General features: G+C 34.9%; 1 protein-coding gene across 3 annotated transcripts in view; it reads right to left on the bottom strand.

The window, feature by feature from the left end:
* LOC149792104 (aspartyl aminopeptidase-like) overlaps nt 1–24,208 on the bottom strand; it is a 148,116-nt gene that overhangs the window by 30,620 nt on the left and 93,288 nt on the right. For 2 of the 3 annotated variants that reach the window (XM_089970623.1, XM_089970626.1), the window contains exons 2-8: nt 18,653–18,728; nt 17,457–17,545; nt 13,892–14,005; nt 11,454–11,579; nt 9,833–9,957; nt 4,960–5,083; nt 904–1,011 (exon numbers count right to left, since the gene is read on the bottom strand). In XM_089970623.1, coding sequence (XP_089826749.1) covers nt 904–1,011; nt 4,960–5,083; nt 9,833–9,957; nt 11,454–11,579; nt 13,892–14,005; nt 17,457–17,545; nt 18,653–18,728 — 762 coding nt within the window. Of the gene's footprint in view, nt 1–903; nt 1,012–4,959; nt 5,084–9,832; nt 9,958–11,453; nt 11,580–13,891; nt 14,006–17,456; nt 17,546–18,652; nt 18,729–24,050; nt 24,103–24,208 lie in introns of those variants that run through there. The other variant, XM_089970624.1, reaches the window with a different exon arrangement.

Below are 24,208 nucleotides of genomic sequence, written 5' to 3'. Positions count from 1 at the left end.
CGGGCATTTATTGGTCTATGTACGGTACTAATCCCACCCGCTGAAGACTTGGCTTAGCAGATCAATGAAGCCGCCTTTACATCTGGCGTTTATTGTTCTAGAATCTAGATGCCAGGTACTCAACCCATCCGCTATTGGCCCAGCGGGAGATAAGAATAAACGATAACCGTTGTGGTCCTGCCTCAGACAATTCTTTGATCTCAACTAAAAATGGTAATGAAGCCTTGTTTACATCCGACGGGTGATGAAACATTGGACAAATTTTCATTTATGATAAAGGAAAGGAAACCACTGGAGATAAATTGCTCAGTGCGGCAGATGGCTAGGCCGCGTGTGTCTTATATTTGTGGGTGTCTTATGTAAAATATTTTTTACACAAATCGTCAAAACCCACGTCTTATATATGGGTGCGTCTTATAATTAGGTGCGTCTTAAATGCGCGAGAATACGGTAAACTCTCTAAACACGGTCCAATAAACAAAATAGTAAACTCTCTAAACACAGTCCAATAAACAAAATAGCAAACTCTTTAAACAGTCCAATAAACAAAATAGTAAACTCTTTAAACACAGTCCAATAACCAAAATAGTAAACTCTTTAAACATCGTCCAATAAACAAAATAGTAAACTCTTTAAACACAGTCCAATAAACAAAACATTAAACTCTTTAAACACGGTCCAATAAACAAAATAGTAACTCTCTAAACACAGTCCAATAAACAAAATAGTAAACTCTCTAAATATGGTCCAATAAACAAAATATTAAACTCTTTAAAGATGGCCCAATAAACACAATATTAAACTCTTTAAACACAGTCCAATTAAAAATATACTATTTCATGCACAAGCAATGGGAGAATGATTCAACTGATACGGATGTTGGAAAACACTGAAGAAACTTACCGATGGTTGAGTGTCAGCAACATATAGCTCAAAGTCAATTATCTGCTCAGGTTTTATGTCAAGTTGATCACAGATGATGGTCACTAGGGGAGAGTTATGCTTGTCTGCCTGAAAATAAAATAAATTCATAAATAGTTAAATAAAACTTAACACGTTTAGGTCGCTCAAAGTACACATCAGCTGGAAGATTAATTATCTGATTAAGATTTAACTCTACATTCTACAGATTTATACCATTTGTATGCTCCAGCTTGTAGTGAGTTTTGTCAGCAGTCCATTTTCTGATATGTGCCAATATATGCCAATTGTCCATGCTCTGATATATGCAGATTTATTCCAGTCATTCATGTCATGGAATTTAGTTTTATACCAGTTGTCCTTGTCCTGAAATTTATATTTATGCAACTTGTTCATGTTCTGATATATAGAAATTTATGCATCATCCATGTATGCCAGTGTCCATGTTCTGCTGTGTACAGGTTTATGCCAGTGTCCATGTTCTGCTATGTACAGGTTTATGCCAGTGTCTATGTTCTGCTATGTACAGGTTTATGCCAGTGTCCATGTTCTGCTATGTACAGATTTATACCAATGTCCATGTTCTACTGTGTACAGATTTATGCCTGTTGTCCATGTTCTGCTATGTACAGATTTATGCCAGTGTCCATGTTCTGCTATGTACAGGTTTATGCCAGTGTCCATGTTCTGCTATGTACAGATTTATACCAATGTCCATGTTCTACTGTGTACAGATTTATGCCAGTGTCCATGTTCTGCTGTGTACAGGTTTATGCCAGTGTCCATGTTCTGCTGTGTACAGATTTATACCAATGTCCATTTCTGCTATGTACAGGTTTATGCCAGTGTCCATGTTCTGCTACGTACAGATTTATACCAATGTCCATGTTCTGCTATGTACAGTTTTATGCCAGTGTCCATGTTCTGCTGTGTACAGATTTATGCCAGTGTCCATGTCTGCTATGTACAGATTTATGCCAGTGTTTATGTTCTGCTATGTACAGGTTTATGCCAGTTGTCCATGTTCTGCTATGTACAGGTTTATGCCAGTGTCCATGTTCTGCTGTGTACAGGTTTATGCCAGTGTCTATGTTTTGCTATGTACAGATTTATGCCAATGTCCATGTTCTGCTATGTACAGGTTTATGCCAGTGTCCATGTTCTGCTATGTACAGGTTTATGCAAGTGTCCATGTTCTGCTGTGTACAGGTTTATGCCAGTGTCCATGTTCTGCTGTGTACAGGTTTATGCCAATGTCCATGTTCTGCTATGTACAGGTTTATGCCAGTGTCCATGTTCTGCTGTGTACAGGTTTATGCCAGTGTCCATGTTCTGCTGTGTACAGGTTTATGCCAGTGTCCATGTTCTGCTGTGTACAGGTTTATGCCAATGTCCATGTTCTGCTGTGTACAGATTTATACCAATGTCCATGATCTACTACATGCAGGATTATGCCAGTGTCTATGTTCCTGCTGTGTACAGATTTATTCTGACCTCTCTGGTGACCTAGTGGTTAGAGCATTTGCCTCAGATGCTGGAGGTTGTGGGTTCCATCCCTGGCCGAGTCATCCCAAAGACTTACAAAAATGGTACTAACAGCTGACTTGCTTGGTGCTCAGCATTAAGAGGTTAGTGTTAGGACTGGTTGGCCTGGTGTAAGTATAATGTGACTGGGTGGGACATCATGCTACATGCCTGCGGCATGATGCCCCAGTGCCAGACATCACTATAAACTGTCACACTGCAGACATCATCGCGATATGACTGAAAAGTTGTTAAAGCTACGTTAAAAATCCAAATCACACACACACAGAGATTTATTCCAATGTCCATGTTCTGCAATGTACAGGCTTATGCCAGTGTCCATGTTCTGCTATGTACAGGTTTATGCCAGTGTCCATGTTCTGCTATGTACAGATTTATACCAATGTCCATGTTCTGCTGTGTACAGGTTTATGCCAGTGTCCATGTTCTGCTATGTACAGATTTATACCAATGTCCATGTTCTGCTGTGTACAGGTTTATGCCAATGTCCATGTTCTGCCATGTACAGGTTTATGCCAGTGTCCATGTTCTGCTATGTACAGATTTATACCAATCTCCATGTTCTGCTGTGTACAGATTTATACCAATGTCCATTTCTGCTATGTACAGGTTTATGCCAGTGTCCATGTTCTGCTATGTACCAATTTATGCCAGTGTCCATGTTCTGTTGTGTACAGATTTATACCAATGTCCATGTTCTACTATGTACAGATTTATGCCTGTTGTCCATGTTCTGCTATGTACAAATTTATGCCAGTGCCCATGTTCTATTGTGTACAGATTTATGCCTGTTGTCCATGTTCTGCTGAGAGCACATGTCAACATGGTAGTCACATTATACAACAAAGCTTCAGACGTTATACAACAAAGCTTCAGAAGTTGTTCTCGGAGTATATAAATATGGGGAATTTTGTGTTCATTCATTTCTGTATTTTTTTTACAACCAGCATACAGCTTTCATTTAATATTTTTTTATTTTTCTCCACAACATTAGAAATTGTGGGTTGTTAGTTTTGTGTACTCATGTGACTAGCAATGCAAATCGCTAGTACCAGGTCACATTTCATCAACGCCAAAGTTTTATCTTGTCTTTCAGCGGATTAAAGACATAACAATTTTAATACTCACAAGTTTTTTGAAAATAAGTAATTTTCATATCGATTTCATGCCTGTATCACTCGATCTAACACATTTAAAGTTTGCTAGGCCAACTAGTAAGCAGCTGAGCTTTGCCACGACCATGTTGGCCTCTTGTGATGCTAGACTGGTTTTCATACCTTCCATGTAAGGAAAGATATGGATATTGAGCTGACTCTGAAAATAAAACAAACCAATAGACGAATCTAATCCACTGAGCATTTGGACTGACTCAGCATATATATTTATTGCAAGCACCCAAATGATCAATAAATTTAACTCACGATCAGTTTAGTTACAACTAAATTACGTGATTGTTTTGGGTGTCAAGTGGTGGTGGAAAGTTCTCAACTTTCATTAATATTTGCATAATTCAAGGACTTTTCATGGTTGGGGAAAAAAATTCATTTCTTCCAACTTTTTCCGGATTTCCTGGAAGAGTGGGAACCATGTATTCCAGAAGTTTGTCACATGGTATGTCAGAAGTATGCCAAAAGTTAACAGAAGATGAAATCTATTACAAACATTTTCACACTTAATTACATTTGCTGCTCATCACTGACATTTTACTACAGTCTTCACATTTAGAACACCAATAGATCATCACTGACATTTTACTACAGTCTCCACACTTGGAACACCAATAGATCATCACTGATATTTTACTACAGTCTCCACATTTGGAACACCAATAGATCATCAGTGACATTTTGCTAGTCTCCACATTTGGAACACCAATAGATCATCAGTGACATTTTGCTAGTCTCCATATTTGGAACACCAATAGATCATCAGTGACATTTTACTAGTCTCCACATTTGGAACACCAATAGATCACTAACATTTTACTAGTCTCCACATTTGGAACACCAATAGATCATCACTGACATTTTACTAGTCTCCACATTTGGAACACCAATAGATCATCACTGACATTTTACTAGTCTCCACATTTGGAACACCAATAGATCATCACTGACATTTTACTAGTCTCCACATTTGGAACACCAATAGATCATCACTGACATTTTACTATTCACCACATTTGGGACACCAATAGATCATCAGTAACATTTTACTAGTCTCCACATTTGGAACACCAATAGATCATCACTGACATTTTACTACTCACCACATTTGGGACACAAATAGATCATAACTGATATTTTACCAATCTACACATCTGGTACTCTAATAGATCAAAAACTGCTATTTTACCGGACTTCAGATTTTGAGATACTAACATATCAAAACTAATGAACTACAAGTTTCCACATCTGGAACACTAATAGATCAATACTGGTATACCTCAGTCTCCACAGTTGGAACAAGTATTGATCAAAATTAATGTTTTACCAGAGTCTCATAGTTTGGAGCCAAAGGTGACTTAGTCTGAGTTGAGGTTTCCAATGGTTTGGGAGTGTCAGCTTTTGCTCCACCCTGTAATGACACCTGAACAGCAGTGGCCAGTACTGGACACCTGTGAATGAGAGAAAACAACAGGATATAAGTATTCAGAAACCTGACTTAGCAGACAAATGATGATTTTACAAATCATGTTCCAAAAAAAGATGTATCAATCCTGACCAATTTAGTTAGATTTTTAAGATAAAACTGTATTTCAAAAACTATTGTCAAAGTGTCTTCTGACCAAATTGTTTCGACACAGGTTAGCCACTTACTACTAGGCCATACAACAGCCATACATCAAGCCATACCAACTTGGCACTGATAGAAAAATGATTTGTCTTTTTGTAAATTGCAAGTACAATTTTTATTTATTTATCTTATCAATACAGAATATGAAACTACTATGCTGATAACCTGACTCATCCATTTGTATTGCTAGTCACATGACTATACCCAAATCTCACAGCATACATATCTATGACAGAGCTCCAATAGCCATGTGACATCAACAACAACAAAAACGTTCCTATGTTGCCATAGAAAAATTCAAAACTATTAAATGCATGACATAATCTTCAACATGTTGAGAACCACCACCAGAAACCTGTCACTGTTGTAGCAAGCAATGTGGCAGTCACAGTTTACTATAAAAGCCCTACAGTAACATCAAGCTGTTTTGGTGATATCTATGAAATGGAAGGGTTGTTAATCTCGATAAGTCTCTGCCATTGTTTTATGGGACACTATGACACTATGTCCCCCACCCTCCAAATTTGGGGAACACACATTTTAGAAGGACAAGGAAAATAATAGTATAAAACGCACAAATAGTGCTATAAATTAGATATTATTTCCAACATAGCTATCATATTTTCCTTTGATGCTGACATTATTTCAATAAAATTTATTGTGTTCAAGTAACCTAAATTGAACTGCACCATGGAGTTTTCTATTCCAGATTTTTCTTGCATTCAACTTTCATGCTTACTCATATAGCAGCACTGATTATAATAAATAAAGAAAGGCTTGAATTACTACTTATAACATTCATGTAATTAGAATTTTCGATGACGAAATCCAGGTCAAGAGTTGCATCATGTTGCTGCCGATCTATCAGACAGAATGTGCATCATGACAAACTTCAAGGAGACATTTTGCAAGAAGATGACAAAATAACAAAAAAATTCTGTTTTTGCAAAGTTAGACATATTATTTTATTAATTATCAGAATGACTAGTAAGGCTTCATTATTATTTTAAATATTTAAAATAAAGCTTTCATGATGAATTTGCACCCATTAAAATTTATGTTGTACATGTATAATTGTCCAATTAGAATGTAACAAGTATTTTTGAACCTAAATATAATAATTTACCAGTTATGTTTATTAAATATTAAGTTACCATAAATAAACATTTTATACAAAGTTGCATGAGTGATTGAAGGAAATGTTTTACATTCTTTACATCACATTAATATGTATCCTAGTTAAAAGGATAAAACACTTCATAAGGGTATCATTGATAAACCATTATATCTGATTCATGTACAATGATCATTTATCATAATCTTTTTAAAAAAAGAAGGAAATAATAATGGCACATCAAAATAAACCACTTCAGGCACATTGACAGGATAGATTTGCATCTGCTTTAACCTTTGTTCACTAATTAAAGTTACTCCTTTCTTCTTACTTCGTTGATGTGATATCGTTTCACACGTGTTATAAAATCTTGATGTCATATCATTTCACACGTGTTATAAAATCTTGATGTCATATCATTTCACACGTGTTATAAAATCTTGATGTCATATCATTTCACACGTGTTATAAAATCTTGATGTCATATCATTTCACATGTGTTATAAAATCAATAATTTGTAAGAGATTAGTTTTATTTAAAACCAGCATGACAAAAATTTAAATAACAGGCAGATATCATTTATTTAAAGTCCCAAGCCTAATAATGAAGATAAAAGAAATATTTAGTTACAGCTACGCCTCTCCATATAGTTAAAATATTACTTTTTAAAATAATTCTATAATAAAAACTGTATTCTAAATAATTATAGATGTGAAAAAAATTAAAGTACAAGTCACATGGGTCATGTAGGCATTCAACAGAAACTATTTCAGTAATGGGTGTGATTTTTAGAATTTGATTCTATGTATGTTTAAGTGGCAAATATTCACTCCATTTGGATTTGTATACATCCATATTCCTGTGGAAGGTCATTATTGAGATGCACCGACAGGTGCTTACACCAAAATCAATGTAAAAATAAATATTCATCTTTGGATGAAGTGAACCTAAAGGTGTAATCCAGTACAATCCAAACCGAATGTCACATGCTGTGATTTAACAATGAAAGCTACGCATACTGATAAACAAATTCGTACTACCCTCAATTGTGATGACTCAACACATTCTTATTCTGACCCAATTTTAGTACATGGCCACCACTGGAGAAGTCCATAGCAATCGAAAATTTTCACCTTTAGATTTCTTGGTGACAGTTCATTCAATGATCAGGATTCAATAGACTTTGGTTACAAGAAAATTAGTTTTAAATTTATATTTAACTTGAAATGAGCCAATGTGCATACATAACCCAACTGACTTGTATTATATGGCCAATCAAGAATATAAAATGTATGGTGGTGTTTTGTCAACTTGACACCAGTTACATGTATATACTCAATTTTCCAAAATTTTAACAAATCAGCACTAATGAAGCATGACGCATGATTCAAATTTTCCAAATTTAATGGGGTTTTTCAAAACATAAAAAATTAAGGTGATAAAAAGACAAAAATAAACAATGTGTATGTAATATTATGATTTAAATATCATATACAATTCGAGCATAAGCAAACAATTAGCATAATGTTGTATTCAACATTTTCACAAACACAACAAATACTATCATTATTTAAAAATGGTTTTGTGTATTAATATATGAAATATGATTATAAATAATGTATCAATTCCAATGCAGACATTTTTCCATATCGATGTTTGGTATGAGAATTTTTTTTTTTTAAATCACTCTTGAATCCATTCATAATAACAACAATCTGCATAGCATGTGCCCCAAGCATAAAAGCATACAATTTTTCGGACAGATTTTCATCAATTTTCTATATACTGGGTTAGTAGCATATTTCTTTCAAAATTTTCAAGGTTTTGTTCAAAGTTTTTCAAGGTTCAGAATTGTGTTTTTCAAAGTGCACTGTTACATTAATTTTAAAGGATACACAAAGGAAACTATGTAAATACAAGTTAACACTTACTATTACTCCATACAAGGAACAGTTCTTGCAAACTTATTTTTAAATAAACATAAATAAAACATGAAGTCAATAGTATGATCATTGATATCATTCCCATTAATATTAAACATCCTACATTTGGGCATTAGAATAATGTAGTCACTGAACAATGTTCCTTTTGCTCTGTCTACACTACACTATTTACAAAGTCCAAAATTTTTTAGAGTGAATTTTTCAGTTCTCGTAGCTTGTCATCAAGCTATTTTTCAAGAGCTCCAAGTTTAGCGATTTTGTCCTTTTCAACTTTCCTCAAATTAGTTTGATGTCAAAATAAAGGAAATTTTCCTATGGATCTTTGCTTTCAATGCATAGTCAGCAGCAGCAGCTGTCATTATCGCAATGTCTTTTTCAGTACCTTCCTTTCTTCTTCACTCATCCCCATAAACAAAAAAAGTAGGGATGTTTGTTTTTTTTATATTATCACTTATTTAAAAATAGCGTATAGATATTTTAAACAATTGCATATTCGATATATTAATAATTCTGTCAGCTTAGCTGTATTCAATATTTTTATATTTACCATGTTCATTGCAATTATTGTCTGTCCTATTTCCACTCAATCCCAAACTAAGACTATATAAAGTTTCTATTTTAAAACTTAAATCTGTGTGTTCACAGACAAAGTGATTTCATGCTGAAGGCTTCTTGTTTTTGTCTGTATTAAGCTCCATTACAACAGCCTGTTTTTTTTCTTCAGCTGCATGTGACCCTGTAGCACCCTCTCCCATTGCACGCAAATCAATATCCTTCTGACATAAATTGCATTTTGCAAAGCTCTCTGAGAAAGATCTCATAATCCAAACTTTATATTTTTCTTCATCTAGCCACCAAAGTTGGAATTGGTAGCCAGCCATGTTGAAGCGAATGATTCAAATTTAAGCCACTGCTACATCTAGGCTTTGTACAATCGGAAGTTCAAAATGTATGGCTGTGCAGTGGCCAGTTTTGGAAAAATTTCTGTTTCTACACAAACTTAGTGAGATTGTTTGTGGGGTTTTTTTTGTTGATTTTTCCCTTTTTTAAAAATTTAATTCATAAAATGAAAACTATTTATTAATTCCTTTTGTTTTCATGAAAATCATGGCTTTTCAAGGTATCCAGAAAATATTCTAAATTTTCAAGGTATTTTCAAGGCCTTGAGGGAACAATTCAATTTTCAAGGCTTTTCAATGTCCCCTATGGAACCCTGTGTATAATCTTTCAAATTCCTCTGCAATGTAATAGGAGATTAATCAAACATGGTCTTATAATGTGGTGGTTAGCAATGCGTAACTATGCAGTAAAATCGATGCCTGTTTTCTTGATTGGTCAATGTGTTCAGTTTGATTGACAGGTTGGAACAATCCATTTACATTGCAAGATACATTGTTTCAAAATAGATGATTATATTTTTTGTATATAAAACAATTGGATGACAGGAAGGCCTTGTGGCCTCTTTATACAGCTCAAAAATTTGAAAAGCATCCCCTCTGAAGATATACTCACAGATGAGCCTCCTTGTTGGGCCCAAAACTTTCATTGTGGTCCCGCATCAGATGGATTGCAATGTTTGGGATACGGAGAATTGGCCTCTGGACATGGACCAGTCTACTTTCTATCCCAATATCAGTCTGGAATAAATATAAATAATGTTATATACCCTCCTATCATTTTGTAAATCATTTGTATTAAAAACAGTAGTAAAATTCACTGAGTTTACATGTTAAACTCATGCAAGATAAATGTCCTCAACCTGTCAGTCTAAATTACAACCAGGTGAACACAAGCCAACATTGATAACACTAAGACAGATAGATGTCAGATCTCGAATCAAATATCTGCCAAATGCTGACTTTTCATGTCAGATCCCTAATCAAACAAGTCTACTTTTTCTCTCAGAATGCTAACACCAAAGTCAATCTTTTAAACAAAATGACTGAATGCTCTCTAGCTTAATGTAAAAAAAAACATTCAAAATACCTCGCAGAGATGTTACCTAAAATTCTCTTACAAGAGGAAGGTACCCATGCTCAAAATCACTTACTGTACCTCCTTACATCTGTGTAATCATCAACTTATTTACTACTGTGGATGTTAGCCTTTTCCTCATGGTAAAACAAATTCTACTTTCAGGACTGAATCTCCTCTTACAGTCAGCACTTTATGTACTGGAATAACTGCTTTGAGGACTCAATCCTTTCTAACAATCAGCTTATTAGATAACGGAAGAACCACAGCAATTTTGTGGCCAGTCTGAACAGATTCAGGAACAACTCCTTCAAACATCCAGAATTTTTCTTTCCATAAGTCATGCATGTTGTTCTGAGGATGATTCTGTTGTTTCAAGTATGATTCTGTCCAGAAAGAATTTTCCATAAGTCATGCATGTTGTTCCAGGATGATTCTGTCCAGAAAGAATTTTCCATAAGTCATGCATGTTGTTCCAAGGATGATTCTGTCCAGAAAGAATTTTCCATAAGTCATGCATGTTGTTCCTATGATGATTTTGTCAAAGGATTGTTTTTTTTGTGGCAAGGTCTAAATAACATGGTGGCAACCAATTCTCTATCATCACCTTCTGTGCTTTGTTCAGTTAGTGTCAAACCTTAGACCTTTATCCCTGTCTGTTATGATCCTAATCAGAATATCTTTCTGTCTTTCCTAAACAAATACATTATCATTTGTTTCAACATAACTCACTACTACTCATGTACTTTAAATATTTCACTAGCAACTGATCAATGGATCAATTTGCTATACCCCTCAAGCAAACAATTTAATTTGAATCCCTTGCTTGTTTCTGCAATATTACAGCAGATCTTGATCATAAACAAGCTTGTATCATACAATAATTTCTATAAGTATAGAGCTGATCGAGATCAAAGAGAAAAGACAAAAGGCAAAAAGATCTGAACAACCTTAATTTCAAATAAAAAGCAAGTACAACAATTTTGCATTTAGTATGGCACATCATGGGAAATGCAGGCCATGTGTGTGACTTTCCCCCAATGGTTCTTAAAAGTTGCACGGCTCTCACAAGTTTTGGTGGGAAACCAATGGTGCCTCTGGTTGGCAGCATCTCTGACCATCAGTAAAGCTAAGACAAAGAGAAAAATGGGTAGCTTACCTTAACAAACACCCTGCCTCCCACTGTAAGGTCTCTGTCAAACCAGGTGTGCCAGATACCCCCTCCATAACACTCTACACCCACCATCAGATAGCCGGCCTTTGTTATCTTAGATATCGGTTTAACCTATGAAAGGAGAAATATTTAATTTTTTATAAAGAATGAAAAACCAAGTATTCACTTCTATGTGGAAAAAAATATATAAAAAAATCAGAAATTGTAGGCAAGATAGCTTGTGACAGTAACTCATTCACACATCCGCACAGTCATCCCTCATACTTCCATGTAGCTCTGTGGCAAGATGGGGCTCTGAAAGACCAAGTGGTCTATGGCACTCACAAGATCAATCACATCTCACCTCTGTCCATATGTGTTATAGTCTTGGATTGACTGTGGATATTTGAGAAAACTTACCAATAGCTTCCTGTAGGACAGTGGTTCTTCCCAGATTTTGTTTCCGTCAAATATACTGGCCACCATATATAACATATCATGTGCTGAAAATGGTGTTCAAGTCCAGAAAACCAAACCAAAACTGTTGTAAAGTGCATACAAAAATTCTAACATCATATAGAGAGTACTGATACAAAGCAATACCCCCTTCACCACAGTATGTTAACTCCCCTTCACCTCAGTAAGTTAACTCCCCTTCACCTTAGTAAGTTAACTCAAATTGTCTTGTACATTTTGCATTGATTATGGTTTCATAGGCATTATACAGCTATAGAATTACCAGATAATCCATGACAAACTCTTTCTTTTAATATCCTAACAAGGGGTCAGAAATGTCACTTATAATCACTTTGATTTACATGGACATTGTACTGCTAATGTGGAGACTGGCTAAAATGTATTGCTAATGTGGAGACTGGCTAAAATGTATTGCTAATGTGGAGATTGACTGAAATGTATTGTTAATGTGGAGAGTGACTGAAATGTACTGCTAATGTGGAGACCGACTGAAATGAACTGCTAACTGTGAAGACTGAAATGTATTGCTAAGTGTGGAGGATTCAGACTGAAATAATAATAATAATAATGAGGACTTTCTATACTGCATAATCTTTAGAAGCTCTAAGAGCTTTACAACATTAGACAACACCTATAAGATAAAAAACATATAATGATATGATTACAAAAACAAACACCATGAAATTAGAAAACATTAAAAAAACATGCTGAGAATATTTAAGGTAGGAAACATTATTAGGTCTTTAAGTTTGTTCTTGCAGTCGAAATAAGTGAGTTTTGAAAGCCCTCTTGAATGTGATCACTGTGTCTTTGTGTCTAAGTTCAGTGGGCAATTCATTCCAATATATTGCTAAGTGTGGAAAATTCAGACTGAATTGCTAAGTGTGGAGAATTCAGACTGAATTTCTAAGTGTGGAGAATTCAGACTGAATTGCTATGTGTGGAGGACTCTGAATCATATTTCAAAGAGTGAAGGACTCTGACTAAATTGTATTAATAAATGTGGAGAACTAAGACTGAAAACTGGAAATGTGGAGGACTATGACGGAAAACTGGAAATGTGAAGGTCTACGACTGAAAACTGGAAATGTGGAAGACTATGACTGAAAACTGGAAATGTGGAAGACTACGACTGAAAACTGGAAATGTGAAAGACTATGACTGAAAACTGGAAATGTGGAAGACTATGACTGAAAACTGGAAATGTGGAGGACTATGACTGAAAACTGGAAATGTGGAAGACTATGACTGAAAACTGGAAATGTGGAGGACTACGACTGAAAACTGGAAATGTGGAGGACTATGACTGAAAACTGGAAATGTGGAAGACTATGACTGAAAACTGGAAATGTGGAGGACTATGACTGAAAACTGGAAATGTGTTAGACTAAGACTAAAAATAACTGATGCTTTTTAAATGTGGAAATATTTTACATGTAGGATCAGCACAAAAATGGCAATTTAGTGGTAAAATTTAAAAAATTTAAGAATGAATTGTACAAATACTTAGGAAGACAAATTCTCTGAAATAAATGTAAACATTAAGTACAAGATAAAATATACAATTTAAAGATGCTGATATTTGAAAAGATGTAAATAAAATAACTGATAAAGGTACCATTATCCTTAAAATATTACTAAAATTTGTTGACAAATAATTTCATTATTATATAATATAATAATATTTGTTGTGCTAACTCCAGTGAGATAAATTTGAGATCTGAAACTCATCTATGGTGTGAGTGTGAATACTGACCTTGAGAATGGGACTAACAGTCTATCAGTGTGGGCTCCTAAAATACTGACCTTTAGACAGTGACTATCAATGTGGGGTCATATATTAACCTTGAGACAGGAACCATCAGTGTGGGATCCTATATTAACCTTGACACAGGGACTATCAGTGTGGGCACCTACAATATTGACCTTGAGATAGTGAGTATCAGTGTGGGCACTGTAATACTGACCTTGAGACAGGGACTATCAGTGTGGGCTCCAACAATACTGAACCCATTTCCAGGCTGGTACTTCCCTCCCACAGCAAAGGCAATTATGGTAGACTGGTTCCTGGTTACAAAATACTGAAACAGTCAAATAAAAATTTGAGACATTGACAGCAAACAGTGAAAACTCCAATTATTCCAAATGATAATTTTGACGCTGACTTTTCTAACATAAACAATGTTGCCTTACTATCAAGCACATCTATATATTACCATCCAGGACTAAATATTCCCTTTTTTTACCCAGTGAAATAATGTGTTATTGGAACATTAGATATCTTCCATATGCAATAATAATTTTGGTAAGTTCAAGTTTAATTTAACAGCATAGTTAACTCCTACTAATGTATTAAAATGACAAATTACTATTTTCACCAGTATATTGTGAATTGTGCTACATAATTCAAGCCTTTGGTCCCTGATCCAACTACAACCATACTTCCTGATGAATTCTTTCTTTCCATGTAATTTGCCTTAGTATAAAGTGCCCTCACCTTTCACTGAGTAAACTATCATGGATCCTCTGAACAGTTATAGTGTGGGAAGACTAGTTACAGTGCCCTTGCCGATAACAGTAATCTTACCTGAATGTTCTCAAATCTTATTGTGGTGGGAAGACTGTAGTTACAGTGGTCTCTCCTATAACAGTAATCTTTCATGAAAACTATCAAATCTTACTGTGAGAGAATCCTGTAGTCACATAAAACTTTAATTATAAATTAATACACTTTATGGCAAATTTTTCTTGATGGTAATTCTAAATGATTTATGAAAAGTTTTTTATTTTTACAATTACCCGCTATCAAAGGTTTTAACATGGTATTGAGTTTTCAGAGCTGGAAGTTTTAACGTGGTATCGAGTCTTCAGAGCTGGAAGTTTTAACATGGTATTGAGTCTTCAGAGAATCAATTTATTGAAAACACTTTAATGTTATTCAGGCAGTGAGGTCTCGTGGCAGAAACTGTAGACTCAATATCTGATAGTTCATGGTTCAAGCCCCATTCAAGCATTTTCAGTATACCCTTGAGTAAAGTACTCCATCACACAAACTGTGCTGTTTAGGTTACTAATGTCCATCATACCTATGATCAATACCCATCTAATTTTTCAATATTAGTATATGTACAAAAAATATCACTACAATGCAAATGACTTCATGATGTTATGTAGAGTAACTTCACTGTAATATATTGTGTTATATTAATGAATAAAAGTTGAATACACATGCCTTCAAGATGTTATGTAGAGTAACTTCACTGCAATATATTGCATTATATTACTGAATAAAAGTTGGATACACATGCCTTCATGATGTTATGTAGAGTTACTTCACTGCAATACATTGTGTTATATTACTGAATAAAAGTTGGATACACGTCTTTGTGATGTTATGTAGAGTAACTTCACTGCAATATACTGTGTTATATTACTGAATAAAAACTTCATACTAATGACTTCATTTTGTTATGTAGTTACTTAACTACAATATGTTGTGTTATTATTAATTAAATCAGTGTAACATTGATAGGATTTGTCTAACTTGCTTCATAACTACTACAAAATTTGAAATAATAACACTGCTTTCAAACCTGTAAAGAAAGAAAATTTCATGGCGACTTGGGAAGGATGGGATCCAATATAACAATTTTAACAAATCCAATCACAATTTGTGAAAAATAAAACCAATTATTCCAATTTCAGCAAATAAATATACCTTTGTGTAATTATTCAATAACATGAAAAAGACTGAATGTTGTACCCAGTCCAAATATTGCTGTCAATCTGAACCTGATGATCTCATCAGATTTCAAAATCCTCTCCCTCTCTCTCAATGAGTTGTACATGAAAACTTTAAAAAAGAAAACCCTATGTCATGAACCAGGTGGACAAAAGGACAGATTGAAATCCCTGATAATCTACCGATCATAAAAAGTTTCTTTATTCCCCATGGAGAAATCTTTTTAATGCGGTTCACTAATATACAAATAAGTATCCCATGAAATGAAGTCTCTGTAATGTATACCGTGGACTCCAGGGCATGTTCTGGTCTTAAGAGCCATTTGTGGTAACCACTTGTAACAGTGTCATGTTAGTACTTTTGTAACAGTGTATCCTTTGTAACAGTGTATCCTTTGTAACAGTGTATCCTTTTGTAACAGTTAATGTGAAGAACTCAACTATTTGTAACAGTGTAATGTTAATGTGAAGAACTCAACTATTTGTAACAGTGTAATGTTAATGTGAAGAACTCAACTATTTGTAACAGTGTAATGTTAATGTCAGACTTCAACAACCTGTTGTAACTGTGTGATGTTAATGTGAAGAACTCAGCTGTTTGTAACAGTGTAATGTTAATGTCAGGACTTCAACAACCTGTTGTAACAGTGTGATGTTAATGTCAGACTTCAACAACCTGTTGTAACAGTGTGATGTTAATGTGAAGAACTCAACTGTTTGTAACAGTGTAATGTTAATGTCAGGACTTCAACAACCTGTGGTAATAATGTGATGTTAATGTGAAAATACAACTGTTTGTAACAGTGTAATGTTAATGTCAGGACTTCAACAACTTTTTGTAATAGTGTGATGTTAATGTAAGGAGCTCAAACTTTTACAACAGTGCAAAGTTACTAAGAAAACTTCAACATTTGTAATACTGCAATATTAGGGTTATGGAGACCATAACATTTTGCAACTGTATATTGTTAATGTGAAGACTTCAACCTTATGTAACACTGGAATATTAGGATGATGACCATAACGTTTTGCAAGTGTAAGGTTACTGTGAGGACCTCAACCTTTACTAACAGTGCAATGTTAGCATGAAGACTGTAACATTTTGTAACAGTGTAATGTTAATGTGAGGACCTCAACCTTTTGTAACAGTGTAATGTTAATATCAAGACTATATCTTTTTATAGTATTGTAGTAATGTTATATTAATATGAAGACCATGACCTTTTTAACAGTGTTATGTTAATGTGAGGAACAGTGTAATGTTCATGTGAGGACCTCAACCTTTAGTAACAGTGTAATGTTAATGTGAGGACCTCAACCTTTAGTAACAGTGTAATGTTAATATGAAGACTATAATTTTTTGTACAATGTTTATATATTAATATGATGATCGTAACCTTTTTTTAACAGTGTAATGTTAATGTCAGGACCTCAACCTTTTTAACAGCGTAATGTTAATGTGAGGACCTCAACCTTTAGTAACAGTGTAATGTTAATGTGAGGACTATAACTATTTTTAACTATGTTATATTAATATGAAGACCATAGCCTTCAGTAACAGTGTAATGTTAGTGTGAGGACCTCAACCTTTTATCAACAGTGTAATGTTAATGTGAGGACCTCAACCTTTTTTTAACAGTGTAATGTTAATGTGAGGACCTCAATTTTTGTAATGCTGTAATGTTAGTGCGAAGACCTCAATTTTTGCAACACTGTAATGTTAATATGAAGTTTTTACCCTTTTGTAACACTGTAATATTATGAATTTACTTTCTTAAGATGGAAATTTACCTTCTGGAGAGGTTTAATGGTCCAATGGTCTGCCTCTTTTAGCTCACAAAACCCATTACTCACAAGCCGTTGGCGTATCTCATTTACAGCTATAACACAAAAACAAAACATGATTTTAAAAAAAATACAATATGTTTATAACTGAATCTTCAGTATGTGCCAGGAAGGAATTTTTCACTAACCAAAGAGAAATAAGTATGATACTAACAATGTATACAGTTAAATCTTTATAGATTTATTGGGTCTTATTTTACTTTGTTCATTAAATAAGCATGTTGCAACTTGTTCCTAAATTTGCTGTGCTAAGGCTTTGTTGGCTTTAACATTGATAAACAAATAAAAAACTAATTAGCTAGCTCCATTCCCAATGTGCAGGGAATCACCACTGCAATAAATGATGAATTAACTAGCTCCATTCCCAATGTGCAGGGAATCACCACTCCAATAAATTGTGAATTAGCTAGATCCATTCCCATTGTGCAGGGAATCACATTTGCATTAAATGAAGAATCAACTAGCTCCATTCCCAATAGCCAATATTTCTTTAGAAATTTCATATTTTAATACTAGAAAACTGCAATTGCATATGTTCAAATTACATGTGAAGCATTCTGATTATTTGCACATTTTTGAGAATATTCTCAATTAAAGCATTTGAATTATATTTGTGTATATTTGAACAACCAATTTGGAGATATTTACTAATTGTCATAATGATAAAAAAGATCAATAGCCTGGAAGTCGCAATGTAGCACAGTGAAAATTGAAACAAAATACAAGTTGGAATAATGTTGTTGTTGTAGGGTTTAATGCCATTTTTCAGCACAAGATAGGCTATACATGCTGGCCAGTATAATGGTGGAAGAAGAACCTGGAAAAAAACAGAAAGAACCACCAACCCATGAGAAGCTACTGGCAAGCTTTTCACAAAGTAAGCTTATATTCTAGTTCTGATTTAAATAAAGTCAGAAATACAGCCTGCAAAGTAATACCAATCAACTGTCTTTAAATACAGCCTGCAAAGTGATACCAATCAACTGTCTTTAAATACAGCCTGCAAAGTGATACCAATCAACTGTCTTTAAATACAGCCTGCAAAGTGATACCAATCAACTGTCTTTAAATACAGCCTGCAAAGTGATACCAATCAACTGTCTTATCAAATTCTGAACTATAAAAAAAATCATAAAATATACCATGAAATGGGGATGGCGTTTTGTTGACAAAACTGACAAACTGCTTTGCTGCACTCAAAACTGTTTCTTTAGAAGCCTGAAAATAGACATGTGATAAATTATACTGTAAAAAGAGGCTTGTATAAGACCCCCTGAAAATAGATATGATATATTATACTGTACATTACAGAGGCTTGTACAAGACCCCTGAAAATAGATGTGATACATTATACTGTACAAAGAGGTTTTTACAAGACTGCTAAAATAGATATTTGATAAATTAAACTGTACAAAGAGACTTCTACAAGACTCCCTGAAAATAGATGTGATACATTATACTGTACAAAGAAGCTTTTACAAGACTGCTAAAATAGATATTTGATAAATTATACTGTACAAAGAGGCTTCTACAAGACTGCTAAAAATAGACACTTGATAAATTATATGGTACAAAGAGGCTTCTACAGGACTCCCTGAAAATAGACAGGTGACCAATGATACTGTACAAAGAGGCTTGCACAAGAACCCTCAAAGGGTCATCCAAGGATTAAGGATTCTGGGCAAGAGCATCTGAACTTCAAAGATCTAAATTTATCAGGTGGTTAGACTGTTTCCCAAGGAACATTAGGCTGTCCTGGACATACAGCTGTCACATCTGCAATGAGCTTACTGGCTTGCAATCAAAAGCATCTCCACCCATATCCAGTTTATAATATTTGGTTTCTCTATAATGTACAGACTATAGGTAGACTATTGTTTGCTGCCTTTTTATGTATTTGCCCAGCATTTTTGTTTATTCTAAAGAATTTTCAAAATAATAATCTCCATTTTACTTCCTAGATTAAAACACATACTTTAAATATCCTGTCTTTTGTAAAATCTATATCTCTAAGTTTAAGACCATGTTTGACTAGGCAATCTTTGTAACTGTCCTATTTTATTATTCTGCTAAAAAAGAAAATATCTCCACTCGATTCATCTGACATATCTAGAGCCACTGAGAAGCTATTTACTCAAGCACATGCAAAGAAATCTGATAGGTTAAGAACAACCAATGAAATCACATCTTACTTTTGTACTGTCTAGTCACAATAGACCTGGATGCTGTGAATTTATGCATGATATCAAATAAACATTTCTGATCCTGATGAAAAGTAACTGATGTTTGCAAACTACTCTTGGCGACCATAGCAACAAGCAATGCCACTTCCTTCAAAACCATCTGACCTAAGCTGTCGTTTAGTTAATTTAGGATATAATTTAGGATATAATTTCTTCTGCAAAAAGCTGACAAACTAACGATAAAATGTCTATTTTCCTAATACATATTTCAAGTAATTTTAAAACTCAGTACCATCAAGAGAACAGTTTCTGATGTTCAGAGATGCATCACGTTACAAGGGGATCATGGGCAAATGTAAACCCATTCAGGTCTCAATATTGTTTGCAATATATGGGGATCATAGGCAAATGTAAACCCACTCAGGTTTCAATATGTTTCACAATATACAGAGATCATGGGCAAATGTAAACCCATTTGGGTCTCAATATTGTTTGCAATATATGGGGATCATAGGCAAATGTAAACCCACTCAGGTTTCAATATGTTTCACAATATAAGGAGATCATGGGCAAATGTAAACCCATTCGGGTCTCAATATTGTTTACAATATATGGGGATCATGGGCAAATGTAAACCCATTTGGGTCTCAATATACTTCACAATATAGTTACGGAGATCATGGGCAAATGTAAACCCATTCAGGTCTCAATATGCTTCACAATATATGGGGAACATGGACAAATGTAAACTCATTCAGGTTTCAATATGCTTCACAATATATGGGGAACATGGACAAATGGAAACTAATTCAGGTCCGAATATGCTTCACAATATACGGGAAACATAGGCAAATGGAAACCCACTCAGTCTCAATATGCTTCGGAATACACATGATCATGGGCAAATGGAAACTCACTGAATGAGTCATTCAGGTCTCGATACATTACCATTCCTTTCAAATCTTAAAATTTGTAAGAAAAATCAGGGGCAAGTAAAGTCACCTTTGTTGAAGAAGAAATGGTAGGATATGAATTTTTTCCAATATATTTACCATCAGATCCAAGTTAATAAACCAGAATGTGGAACACCATTAAAAGCTATATTCCCTTGTAAAACAAAATCAAACAAAAATCCATGAAATAGAATGTCATACAAACATGATTCAGTTTATCATGTCATTTACTATTTGACTTTAGGCCACACAACAAATTTTACCATTTCACTTAAGACTACACAACTCAATTTACCATTTCACTTTAGACTACACAACTCAATTTACCATTTCAATTTAGACTACACAACTCAATTTACCATTTCACTTTAGACTACACAACTCTATTTACCATTTCAATTTCGACTACACAACTGCATTTACCATTTCTCTTCAGATCATGCAACTCAAACATACATTGAGAAACGTATCTTGGAGACATGTGTTAAACTTAAGCGATTCCAAGAACAAATGTGTGATCTGTGACTACCAGTATGTACTGTCATCTATTCAAACAGCTAGTCAAAAAAGTTCTTATTAAGGAAGGAATACATATCGATCACTATGAAAATGGAGGAGCTGTCTGTTTTTTGTGAGATTTACAGTGATGCACATATGGAAATGGATACAATCTACTATCCCGCTATAGTGATTCTACTGACTGATCACTCAAACCCAACTGTCACTAATCCATTGGAAAATGAAAACCTGTCTCTGTCATAACAGTTAAGAATTGGTCATGAACTGACATTCCTTTTAATTATTGATCTGTTTATTGTGTCAAATGATTTCCTACCAACATCCTGCACTTGCATGGTACAAAAAATGCCCAGATCACAAAAAGACACTTACTTGCCTACTCATCAGTACACAATTATTGTCAAATGAGCCTTTGCACATGTGGAGCTAGCCTAGTTGTTGTTGCTGTAGGGTTTAACGTCATTTTTCAGCACACGATAGTCTATACATGGTGGTCAGTATTAATGATGGAGGAAGAATCCGGGAAAAAAAAACGGAAAGAACCACCGACCCATGAGAAGCTACTGGCAAGCTTTCTCACATACCCACATTGGCTGAATCTGAGGCTCAAACCCACGCAGACAGAGGTGAGATGGCAGTGATCCATAACGGAGAGTGCTTTAGACCACTCTGCCACTCGGGGCCCCAAGTTAGCCTGGTATACTAACCCCATTCATTGATTTCATTACAGAAGGTAATAAAAGGCATAGGGTCTCATGCTACTATTGGCCAATTAGAAAAGAATGCATTTACTGACTAAATTAATAATCCAGTAATTATACCAAACAATGTGTTTTAACATTGTATCACTGTTGACAAATACGTAGTGCCCGTTATTAACATATTAAAGTATTTTTTCCTGGAAACTTGAGATGAAAATGCCACTAATAATAACACATTTACAGATAGAGAAAAACAAAGAGGAAAGTGACAGCACAAGTGAAGACAACAAAGACTGGTTGTTGTTGTTGTGGTTGGGTTTAAAACCATTTTCAGCACATGATAGGCTATGCATGGCGGCCAGTATTAATGGTGGAGGAAGAACCCGGGAAAACCCCTGGAAGAACCACCGACCCACGAGAAGTCACTGGCAAGCTTTCTCACATACCCACATTGGCCGAATCCTAGACTTGAACCCACGCAGACAGAGGTGAGATGGCAGTGATCCGTAATGGGGGTACATGACTGGTAAATTGTAAGCAATGCCTCTGTGCACATTACCAATCCATGTTCACGGCACAACACTGTATGAAAAGCATAATGTACATCGATGTTTGACGGCTTAATTCAAGGCCAATTTTGGTGTACTCCAATCTATATTTCACTTTTTGTGGAATACATATCTTTTATAGTGGATGTGAAGATATTTTAACTGTTGTGTAGCTTAATTACAAAATGGTATTATGATTACAATTATGGTGGGGTATGGTTATGATTACTTTGTATTTGCTCATCTATTTAATTCTGGGCAGATATCACACACTGTATAACTTACATTTTGTATTTCTAACTCTATGTCAATGCTTACTGACAAATATTTACCCTCAGATTTACCTACAAATTAATGTACCAAATGAGTACTTAGCACTGTTTATACCACATCACAGAGGTCTTGCTAGGATTTTAAAACTAGGAGTCCAGGACTCCCATTTTGGTAAAAATAGATGTCCCACTAGAAGAAGTTGCAGTCCCCTCCCAAAAAAATAAGAACTATTGGTTGCCACTGAGTTTAATTTCTACATTCTTTATAACACTGACATAGTTCTTGTTTGTACATCAGAGTGAAACTAAATTTTGTCAGTCCAAAGAACGTCTTACTGCAAGTACTAAGCCAGGCATCACACACTTTCTTACACTTAGTTACTGTCCCATCCAAATTATCAGTTCTAGCAGCTTGAGTACTCTTCTGAATCTCATTACAGTCTTCGTCAGTTGCTGTTTAACCCCAAAATACTTATTTGCGAATGACATTTTGTCACAGTCTCAGCATGTCTTGATTATGAGGTCACGCTATGTTCAAAAATTAACACAATAATAAAATATGAATTTGTTTATTTGATGTACTCTTATAAATGACCACATGTACATCTCTGGGTTTTTCTGCCTCTGAATTCAATTACAGTAAATATCAATACATTTCCCACCCAACTGCCAGTTAAAGCGTTTGAACCCGCCACCCATCTAATGCATCATGTTCATCTGAGGTACACTTATAATGGCAACATGTACATCAAGGGGTCTTTCAGCCACTAAATTCTAAATATCAGCAGAGCTAATTAATCAACACATTTTCCGACTAAGCAGCATGGGCAAGTCTTTGAATTTTGCCGCCCACCTATTACATGCGTACAGAGGACTTCCACCTAAGTGATTTTCGGCATCCAAGATAAAACACTGTCATCCAAATATGCGTGATTAAGCATTTCCGAGACCTCTGCATTCACATCAGCAATTTTAGTTATTAATTCACAATGAACAGTGACAAAGAGTCACACAAAAGGACCTTTCATAACTTCTCAGCCAAGAAATGTTATATTTCCTTCTCTATCTGTTTGTTCATGTTCTTGCCATTGTTATTGTCTGAGGGAATATCAATTACACTGGATTTGTGCACCTCCCCACCCAACTACTTTCCTGTGCTGTTGCTGTTGTTAACATTTCTCTTTATTATCCAGTGATTACCTCATTATTTAATCTTGTTGATTGCACTGGTTTTGTTTTGATGTATTTTTTTGTTTCAACTATTGCTTTCGAGAGCCAAGGTTTTTTCATCTCAAGCATGTCACAACACATACCCACTCTAAGGTAAAAATGAACTTCAATATCTTTCGATCTATATCACCCACCAACCCCATCCCTTGGACCCAACCTGGCGGTGTGTTGCTGACCGCTGTTACAATATGGCTCTTCGGTTACTTGCACAAATCATATCGATTCGTCTGCTGAACTATACTGCTTCTGATTTTCGCTATTGATTTCGCAAGCTAAATGCATATCAAACATG

Source organism: Sinohyriopsis cumingii, chromosome 9 (assembly GCF_028554795.1).
Source record: "Sinohyriopsis cumingii isolate HCF-2022 chromosome 9, ASM2855479v2, whole genome shotgun sequence".
In the NCBI taxonomy this organism is placed as follows: domain Eukaryota; kingdom Metazoa; phylum Mollusca; class Bivalvia; order Unionida; family Unionidae; genus Sinohyriopsis; species Sinohyriopsis cumingii.
The sequence above is the reverse complement of the archived record's forward strand: the minus strand, read 5'-3'. Positions and strand labels throughout refer to the sequence as shown.